This window comes from Neltuma alba, unplaced genomic scaffold (genome assembly GCF_004799145.2).
Source record: "Neltuma alba isolate B1F8T4 unplaced genomic scaffold, ASM479914v2 tig00012600_pilon, whole genome shotgun sequence".
NCBI classification, from domain to species: Eukaryota; Viridiplantae; Streptophyta; class Magnoliopsida; order Fabales; family Fabaceae; genus Neltuma; species Neltuma alba.
Window position 1 is genome coordinate 168,662 of NW_021637049.1, and position 9,589 is coordinate 178,250.

Below are 9,589 nucleotides of genomic sequence, written 5' to 3' on the forward strand. Positions count from 1 at the left end.
CTTATTAAAATTTTTTCTTCTCTTCCCTCCTCTTATTTTTCCTCATACCAGACAGATCTTTAGTGTCAACAACCTTTTTTGCCATGTAGGATGAGTCGTGTAAATAAGAAAAAAATTGAAGACTGAGTTTTCATTGAGTTAAAAGTTTAGAAGTTTAGAGATTGAGTTATACTACTTCCAGTCCTTAATATAAAACCTTGTTTAATTTTTATTTTGGTGCTAAATATAAGACTCTAATTCATTTTGTTTCTCATATTTATACATTTTTTTCAAAGGAGTCCTTCTAACAATGATAGTTATAGTCAATACACTTGATTAGTAAGGATGTTTTAAGAAAAACAACATCTATTTAGGACAAATAACTAACTCAATTTACTTTCTTAATCTTCTCAAATTAGTTAACTGGCTCTTATAATTAGAACAGGAGGTATTTTTAAGTTATAGTTGAGGGATTGAGTCATAATTGAATTAAAAGTTAAAGGACAAAAAATTAATTTTTTTAAAATTAATTTATATAATGCATAAATAAAAAATATAAATAAATATGTAAGGGTGAAATTTTAGCCCAAAAAAAGGGTAAAATGATAAATTAATTACTACCCCATCATTTATCCCTTATCAAATCAAATAAAGGGTCATTCAAGATTCCTTACCCTTCCCTCTAATAAATTCAAACAAGATAGCTCTTTCCCCTCTCCTCATCTCAACTCAAGCCAAACACGTCCTTAGCGCCTATCCTACAAAGACAATGTTCCCATCTCAAGCATTACTCATTATAAAATATAAAATCAAAGTCGAGTTATTTATAAATTATATATAATCAGGCTTTATTTCTTAAATTTTGTACAAACATTTTCTTTTTCTAACCTGTTGTCTTTTCTATAACCCGCTTTTCTTAATCGTGACAATATTCAAATTGGTTCATGAAGGGGAAATAACTCTCGGAAGTCGGAACTCAAAGGCCTATGCTGCCGTTGGAAGAGCCCAATCTGTTGGGCTGTTGGGCCGGAGCATGAGAATTATATGGGGCTGATTCACTGGCCCCCAGAAATAATGGGGGGCCGTGCTGCCGTGGGATTGAGTGTTCACGTCATAAAAGACCCCTGTTCCACGTCGTGGAACTATAAACCTGAGTACTATTTTGATCATATTTATAAGTTATTTTTAACATATTATATACAGATTAAAAAAAATCTTAAATTTTATTGATTCTCATTCAAAATCTAACAACTTTTCAATTTTTTTACTATTTAATATATTATATCTTATTTAAATAAAATCAACACAATAATAAATAAAAAACGAAATTATATAACTTTACAAAAAAATTTCAGTATCCTATAAATAGTAACAAAAAATATTTTCTCTCTCTGCTTTACTTTATAAATAAGATCAGAAAAGCACTTATCAAACTTTAGAAGAGTACTGTCTTTTGATTAAATAAACAACTTTTATTCCAAATTTCAGATTGTGAGAAAATCTGTTTAATTTCTAATTTTAATCAGCGCTGGCCGAAAAACCTTTAATTACGTGACCTTTTACTTTATAAAAGAAGATTATATTTATATTTTAAGCTCCTTGCCAATATAATTACATTCCCGCCTTGACTGTTGGGAATCCGCTTCTATCTTTATGGAGCATTTTGATGGCCCAATAAAAGGACAAACGTCCCACTATCCATTAATTTGAATCTTGAAACCAAGGTCAAACAAAAAGCGCAGGAATCTTGAAACGATTTCATAAGCAATTTACCACCCATAACGAACACAATTAGCTACAAACGTTTGATCGGAGGATTAGAAGTCTGAAATCCTGTAATTTAACACAAGCATTTACAGAAAAGGCCATGGAAAATGGAAATAAAACAGAGGTACAGGTGCGAGAGAGAAATGTTAGGCAAGCAATGTAAGCCACTAAGCCAGTATACAGATACAAATAAAAGCCTCGGCTGAAGAATCAAGGACAAAAAGTTCACCAGAGAGAATATAATCTTAAAAATTCCAATTGCATATATGAAAAACTTCCATGTCCTCAATAAAATAGGCAATTCAGAAACACGTAAAAATGGAAGGACAAACTAAAAGGGCCCAGTACATCCATAATTCATAACAAAGACATGAATGCCTAATATCTCAGTAGCATCGAGATTAGCAGCAGGCACCTTCTCCCTTTTAAAACATATAAAGGAGAAGTTCAATCCTAATTGAAAGTATAATAACTTCACTTAGCTTCTTCATCTTGTTTAGGTGGTGCTTCTTTAATTTCATCAGCACCATCATCCTGAAAGCATAGCAAAGCACAAACATCAATAAAAATTTAAGAAAAGATAATGAAGACATGCTAAGACACGATTCTCTGGCAATTCCCTTAGTCAATACCTGCATGTCAGAGGTCCAGAGGGTGAGGTTATCACGAAGAAGTTGCATGATCAAAGTGCTATCCTTGTATGACTCCTCTCCCAAAGTATCCAATTCAGCGATTGCTTCATCAAAAGCCTGGTGATTATCCGCGTGAAAAAGGGCTCATAAGTAATCGATGCACCATAAGAACAGAAGAACTCGTACCATAACGAATCTCTTGCTGCTTTCTATAATAGCACTTACACAATCCCAGAGAACAATGAAGCAAAAATCAAGGGGAAAAAGAAAAACGAAGTGCCTTACTTCGTAACCAGAACCTGAGAGCAATATTTATTACAAAACAGTATAAAGGTGCAACGAAGGTCTTCCAAATTCAAATTCATCATGGTAAAAACAAGTGCAATATGCAGTGGTGATGAAGGATTGAAGGTCTTCCAAATTCAAATTCATGATATGCTCCCTTATTTTAGCACACAGCTTGTTACATTGTTTTTCCCTCGGCAAACATCAAAGAACCCAATACAAATGGCAGAGTACTTCAAGACATAAAAACACAGGGGGATGTTCAGTTTCTCTATCTTTAACCTGTTTGGCAAGATTGCAAGCGCGATCTGGGGAGTTAAGAATCTCGTAGTAGAAGACAGAAAAGTTCAGCGCAAGGCCAAGCCTAATCGGGTGAGTGGGAGGCAGTTCGGCATTTGCAATGTCCTGCATAAAAGATGTATCTCAGATATTACGCATGGGCAATTTCCATATGAAAGAGACACGTTGGGAATAGAAGTCACAATCATAATATTTCCCAAGAAAAAGAAAATTGCGCATATCAATTCTTATAATTAAAGGCAAACGACCCTATTTTTCAATAGGGACATCGGGTTTGATAACAACCACATAGTACATACTAAAAGCAAAAGATAAACTGGTAAAATTGAAGAAAAAAATTGACCGGAGCACGCGAATCTGAAAGTGTAAAAATCTGTAAATAAAATAAAAATTAGGATCATAACAAGCATGCACAGATGCCAATATCTTATATAACGTTCAACACAAGCGGTCCGTGCAAAGATTCGAACAAAATCGAGCTATCCGAAAGGACGTAGGTATACAGACAAGACGAGATGCACGACAGTAAAGGAACAAAGTAAATCTGGTCATTGCACTAACAGATCTGAACAGCGAATTAATAGAATTGCAAGGAAATGGATAGGCCAGTTACCTTAACTAAAGTGATATTCATGGCTAGAGAATAAATCAAGATCAAACCTGAGCAGATTTGTACGCAGTGAGCGTGCTCTCAGCAGCATCCTTGCGCTCGGATCCGGTTTTGAACTCAGCAAGGTACCTGTGATAATCACCCTTCATCTTGAGGTAAAAGACCTTGGAATCACCGGAAGAAGCGGAGGGGATAAGGCGGGAATCAAGAAGCTTGAGGATCCCATCACAGATGTTGGAGAGCTCCGTCTCGATCTTAGATCGGTAATCCCGGATCATGGAGACATGATCCTCGTTGCCGCGGCTCTCCTCCTTTTGCTCGATCGAGGAAATGATGCGCCAGGAGGCACGGCGGGCACCGATGACGTTTTTGTAGGCAACAGAGAGGAGGTTCCTCTCTTCGACGGTGAGTTCTTCGTTGTCGACGGAGGCGGAGACTTTCTCCATGAACTCGACCATCTCTTCATAGCGCTCGGCCTGCTCGGCGAGCTTGGCCATGTAGACGTTCTCTTCGCGAGGCGAGGTAGTGGCCGCCATAGTCAGATCACAGAGCGGATGAGATCTGATCTGGTTAGGGATAGAGAGTTGAACTTGAGAGGGGTAGAGAGAGAAAGAGAGAGGAGAGAGGAAGAAAGGGTGGTTTTTGAGGACCAAATGGAGCGATAATTGCGTCGAGGGCCTGGAGGGGGGAGTTTTAGAACAGGCAACTTGGACCGTTGGATCCAAGGGACAAAGCTAGTTCTGTATTTATTTTGAGGGGTTGAGATGTGTTGTGCAACTGAATTGATTAACTGCTAATTGTAACTAATAAACAGGGACAGCTGTCAAACACCAGTTTTTGATTGGGTGTGTCTGGCGTTGTGAATGCTCACGCACACGCACACTCCCGTGGGCCTGCCAGAGCGACTGGCGGTAGGCAACACCCCGCCCTCTTTTTTTTTTTTTTTTCTTAATTAGGATTCTTATCTTAGTAGTGTTTTTTTGACCCTGTTGAAGGTTATTCCTTCCATTCCAGCTTTAAATTGGGAACTAGATTCAGGCTGCATATTCAATTTCCTTTCTTTTTTACCGAGAGGGCTGTATATTCAGTCTATATCACATGATAAAAAATTACATGCATGAATTCGTTACAAAATTTATTTAATATGTGACCTGTGTGGTTTAAATGATGGAAAAATAATACGAGTTTTAATACTGCCTCCTATACAGGTCACACCGGGCGCTTTTCTTTTTTTCCACAAGTCCGAACTGGAATTTGATCTAATACAACATGACCAAACATGTGGAGACGAGTCATTACGTGTATAAAATTATAGTAGTTCTTTATAAAATCACTGTGCATGTTGCCATATCATGATAATTTTGTTGAGGTAGGTGTAATTTTGATCACAGTGGCGAGTCAATATGCTGTATACCAGTATATGTGTGTCTGATTATTACTTTGTTAGCTGGTAAAAAAAAAAAAGGACTATTGGTCTGTTACATATCATAAAAAATGATCAACTCACTCCTCTCTCTGTTTTCATTTGTCATTTTTAATACCTGCTGCAGTCTATTTAAAAAGCAATACTGCACACTCTTTCTCGTGACAAAAAGAATTAAAAAAAATATTAAATTTTGAAATTTTAAATTAATATGAATTACTATACTCGTAAAGAAAATGATTACACTCAAAAAACAAATAACAATATTTTTATAATAATTCCTAATTTGGGCTTTTAAAATTCAATTGTCATTTTTTTAAATTTCCCCCAAAAAAAAACCTACATTCCATAAACTTTTATGGGCCATATTTATTTTTTATTTTAACATTGGCTGTACTTTTTTTCTTATTTGATTAAGAGTTTATCTTTTCAAGATTTAAACGCAAAGGATTTTCACCTCTCCCAACAAATACGTTTTTAGTGATTTGAATTTATATTTTTTTCTTTACGAGGATAAAATCACCTATCATCTTAACCAACATATATCAATTTTTTTTCAAATTGACTGTTACTTTTCCTCACATTAAAAAGAAAAAAAGATTTCTTTCAGTATTTATTTTTCTCATTCCGTGATTCTCATCAATTCCAGCCAGCATTGCTGATTAGGTACAGTTGCCCGCTTTAGGTCCCCCTCAGGTAAAAAGAAAAAGAAAACAAAGAAAAGAACAGCCTGGGGCAAGTGCTTAGCAGTGTTTTGGTTGAACATTGAGGAGTCCCCATATTTTGTGAAGTGATTAATGATGAGATAGAATCTGCCGTCCAAGCGACTAAGGAGTGCTCATTCCTTCGTCCAAATCTCTCTGTGGAGCAGCAGCATACCAGGGCTGCAACCCTTGAAGGACAAAAGCAGCAAATTCCCAAACAGGGATTTGCCGCAATGATCTCACAGTCAAGCAACACAATAGGGATCCCTCAATCCATTATTGTTACTTTTAAACAAGTTAAATTAACGACTCACCCGAGGCAGAGCTTCCATGACTCACGGTCCCCATACACGGGGGTCAACTTTCAGACCCGTTTGGAATAAAGCTTCTTTTGAGGCCCAGGTTTCACTCCGCTTTATTGTGCCGCCTTTTTAGCGGCTTCCTTACGGCCTAGGGTCCCTCCTCCTAATGCACACAGTAATACCGTTTCTTTTACCTGTTTGATTTGAAAGTAGACACCCTAGAATCATGCGTCTTCTCTATTTTTTTTTGTTGGGACAAAAAGATCATTCTAGAATCGTTCGGTCATCCCATTGATCATGGTATGACATTTGTTATGTAATTTGTTCACGGTATAAATCCAGTCTCCGTTATATGACATTTGTTTTGCCAGAAGATAAAGCTTATTTGTGTGAGTGCGTGTGGATGATGATCACCTCCATAAGTGTGCTAGACGCGGTGTAGTTGAAGGTGTGTTTGAGTAAAAATTAAATCACGATTTTAAAAATAATTTTATCAAAGTTTTAAAAAACACTTTCAAAAGAAACCAAATATCCCCCCAAATCTTCAAAATATCCTGCGGTCGTACATGTAGAGAAGTTTTTTTTTGGAATAATCAGATAATTGAATAGCCTTAGAAAATGAGATAAAAAATTATTTAATGCAGGTACGTAAAAAAACACGATACAATTAATTAGGATGATAACGCAATCATTCGAAGTATTGAGGTTCATAATTCAACTTAGAAAGTAACAGATTATAAGTTGACTTTTGAAAAATTATAATAACAATTATTCATAAAGTGTCATAACAATATAAACTATTTTTTTCACCGGCTCATTATACACCTAATCAACAGCGTTCTATAACTCCAATAATGAAAAATAATTCACAGGAATATAAAAAAAAAAAATAGAGAAAAGAGTTCGATTGAGCCTCTGGTGATATTAAGGATGGGAGGGGAAGATAAGAAAACTATTTATCTAGATAATTGATTTCACAAATACCAGTCTCGTTACCGTTAAGAGTTAAAACAACATTCCAGCAAAACGTAAATTGAGACGAACATGCTGTGGTAGGAACCAGGGGATCGATTATCTTGCGTGCCCCTAGCAATCTAAATCTGTTAATATTGCAGTAAGATAATTACGCTGATATTGTCATGGACACAGAATATGAACTTCCACGTGTTCTTCTTTTTGGAGTTTATTAGAATATTGAAATCTTAATGCTTTGGGAGTTTGCCCCAAATAAATCTGGTCCCATGCCACAAACAGTTATCTGTTACTTATCATTGGCATATTTTAATGAAACAAAATGAAGGCTTCATGATTCCCGCGAATCCCATGTATCCCTAATTACCTACGGAATAGTTTAAACTCACAGGTCACAGTCCCACCCGGCCCATTTTTATATGTAAACAGAGGGTGGCATAAATTGTTAAAAAGGATTTGACTGTTTCAGGCTGTCGCCCCCGGCTTATACATAGAATAAGTAATACGGAAACAGCAATTACCCCATAAATGGAAGAGAAGCCCACTGTAATGTAATAATAGTCAGACGAGGCCCCATGTTTGATTCGTCCATTCCTTTTGCACACAATTCCTTCTCGTTTTCCGTTGTGCACTCTCCTTCGATTTTAAAAGTCACGACTCATGTCTCTGAACCTTTTAACCTTCGGCCTCACTGCTTATTCCTAAATTACACACCGACAATGGATAGGAGCAAAGTTCAAGTGCTTTATGATGCTTGCAGCGCTATATTTTCTCAGGAAGGGCTCACAACTTTTCGGCAAATCCAGTATTTGAAAAATCTCCTTGGTTGGTTGTTACCCTTTTCGGTCAAGTGCTTCTGTTTCTGTTTTTCTCCCCCGGCTTCTTGTATAGATGATTTGAGATGAATGAATTTAAATTTGCAGACAAAATTGAGGCTATTGACGTGGGGATTGATGAGTCTGGGACGAGTGATTCTCCGATGTCAAGCCCAGAGAGTGGCGGAAGCAGGGGATTGCTTTGCGCGCAAGCTTTCTCTGAGATAACATACATTCACATCCACGAATGCGATCATTTCTCTGTGAGTAAAACCAAGTGTATGTGTATCTGTGAACGATAGTTAATGAGAATTGCAGCGATTTAATTAGTTTGATGACGGTGCAGATGGGCGTGTTCTGTCTTCCTGCGGGAAAGGTGTTTCCGCTTCATGATCATCCGGGAATGACGGTGTTTAGCAAAGTCCTCTATGGCTCCGTCCACGTCAAAGCTTATGACTGGATCACGTTAGACGCCAGCGGCTGCCCAACACGTCAGTTCATCTTTCATGTGCTGAGTGTTTTTACTCTCAATTCTGTGGGTCCTAATGAACCAGCTTGTCCTCTACTCAGGCAAGCCTTGCGTTTGATCTCATCTAATGAACTTCACGCTTCCCTCTGTCCCGTGGGGGGTTCCCACACCGTCAAATAAGTAAAATAATCCCCCAATCATAACACGCGTCATTAACTTGTAATGAAGGGTTTAAGCCCGTACTGGGATGCCAAGGCAGCCCGTTAAAATATAGATATTTGTTTTCAAATTCATCGTCACGCATCAGTTTTTTTGTTTCTAAATCTATCCACAGAAGAAAATTCCAAGGGTATCCAGGTTGTAGTAATGAAGGCGAATGCGTATAAAAGAAATGTCAAAAGACGAGAAGAATGATGGAGTATGTTGCAGATAAAAGTATATACAAAGTACCGAGTAAGGGTAGATATGTTTGGCTCATAAAAGCGTTATAAATGTAGATGGTGACTGAGGAATAGTGGATGCAGGGGGGTTGGGAAGCAAGGTGATGGACGGAACAATGAAAGCACCAGAGGAGCCATCCGTGCTGTTTCCAAGAAGTGGAGGCAACATTCACTGTTTCACCGCCTTGACGCCCTGTGCTATCCTCGACGTCCTGTCTCCTCCTTACTCTGAAGACTTTGGGAGGCCTTCCACTTACTTCTCTGACTTCCCCATCCCTTCCCTCCCTGGTACTTTCTCTTTCTTATTCATCATGCATGTCTTCAAATCCAATCAAGTTACTGTGATCTGATTAATCTTGCGTGTATATGCACATGCAGGTTACGCTTGGCTGGAAGAAAAACCACTGCCAGATGACCTAATTGTGAAAGGAGCGCCATATCTGGGACCTCCCCTTGCAGCCGAATGCGATGTTTGTGAGTGCGGTTTCAGAAATTATGTGTGACTTGGGTGGGAATTAAGTAGTGTGCTCGGGCGGGTACAAGTATGCGTTGATCCCAAGTGCGGGAGCCCAAAACCACCAGATGCGTAATTTACTAGTCATTAGCTAGCTTCTGTGGATATGTATATCCCTTTAACCACAGCGATGACACGGCTAGCAAACTGAACATAGATCAGCCCCAGAGGTTCACATCCAAAACTATGCAATGTTAAATGCGTTGCTGTCCTCTGCCTGCTTACAAAGATAGCTTTAACATGTTGATCTTGGGGCCTCTTTCTACGGTCAAGAGTTAAAAGACTGTTCAAATTTAGCCACGTACAGCCTTTGGATTCCTTGTACTCCCCGATTTAAAAGTCTGTGTATATAGATAATGAAGTTTCCAATTCCAACG

At 38.0% G+C, this 9,589-nt stretch overlaps 2 protein-coding genes across 2 annotated transcripts; one reads left to right on the top strand and one right to left on the bottom strand.

The window, feature by feature from the left end:
* Window positions 1-1,932: 1,932 nt before the first annotated feature.
* Window positions 1,933-4,230, bottom strand: LOC114729061 (14-3-3-like protein). Its single transcript, XM_028916014.1, has 4 exons — window positions 3,624-4,230; window positions 2,946-3,068; window positions 2,379-2,495; window positions 1,933-2,280 (listed from the first exon to the last, which is right to left on the bottom strand). The coding sequence occupies exons 1-4, from the start codon at window positions 4,107-4,109 to the stop codon at window positions 2,221-2,223; spliced, it is 786 nt and encodes a 261-aa protein (XP_028771847.1). The 5' UTR covers window positions 4,110-4,230; the 3' UTR covers window positions 1,933-2,220.
* Window positions 4,231-7,693: 3,463 nt separating this feature from the next.
* LOC114729029 (plant cysteine oxidase 4-like) lies at window positions 7,694-9,589 on the top strand. Its single transcript, XM_028915969.1, has 5 exons — window positions 7,694-7,799; window positions 7,898-8,052; window positions 8,136-8,280; window positions 8,783-8,986; window positions 9,077-9,589. Exons 1-5 carry the CDS (start codon window positions 7,694-7,696, stop codon window positions 9,199-9,201), a joined length of 735 nt encoding a protein of 244 aa, XP_028771802.1. The 3' UTR covers window positions 9,202-9,589.

Excerpts from the sequence above, each read along its gene's own strand:
- LOC114729061 (XM_028916014.1), bottom strand. The coding sequence starts at position 4,109 with ATGGCGGCCACTACCTCGCCTCGCGAAGAGAACGTCTACATGGCCAAG. Across the intron at positions 2,496-2,945 it reads CTTGCAATCTTGCCAAACAG|GCTTTTGATGAAGCAATCGC; the intron begins GTTAAAGATAGA and ends GATAATCACCAG. Across the intron at positions 2,281-2,378 it reads TCTGGACCTCTGACATGCAG|GATGATGGTGCTGATGAAAT; the intron begins GTATTGACTAAG and ends CTATGCTTTCAG.
- LOC114729029 (XM_028915969.1), top strand. The coding sequence starts at position 7,694 with ATGGATAGGAGCAAAGTTCAAGTGCTTTATGATGCTTGCAGCGCTATA. Across the intron at positions 8,281-8,782 it reads CGCCAGCGGCTGCCCAACAC|GGGGGTTGGGAAGCAAGGTG; the intron begins GTCAGTTCATCT and ends TAGTGGATGCAG. Across the intron at positions 8,987-9,076 it reads CCCCATCCCTTCCCTCCCTG|GTTACGCTTGGCTGGAAGAA; the intron begins GTACTTTCTCTT and ends ATGCACATGCAG.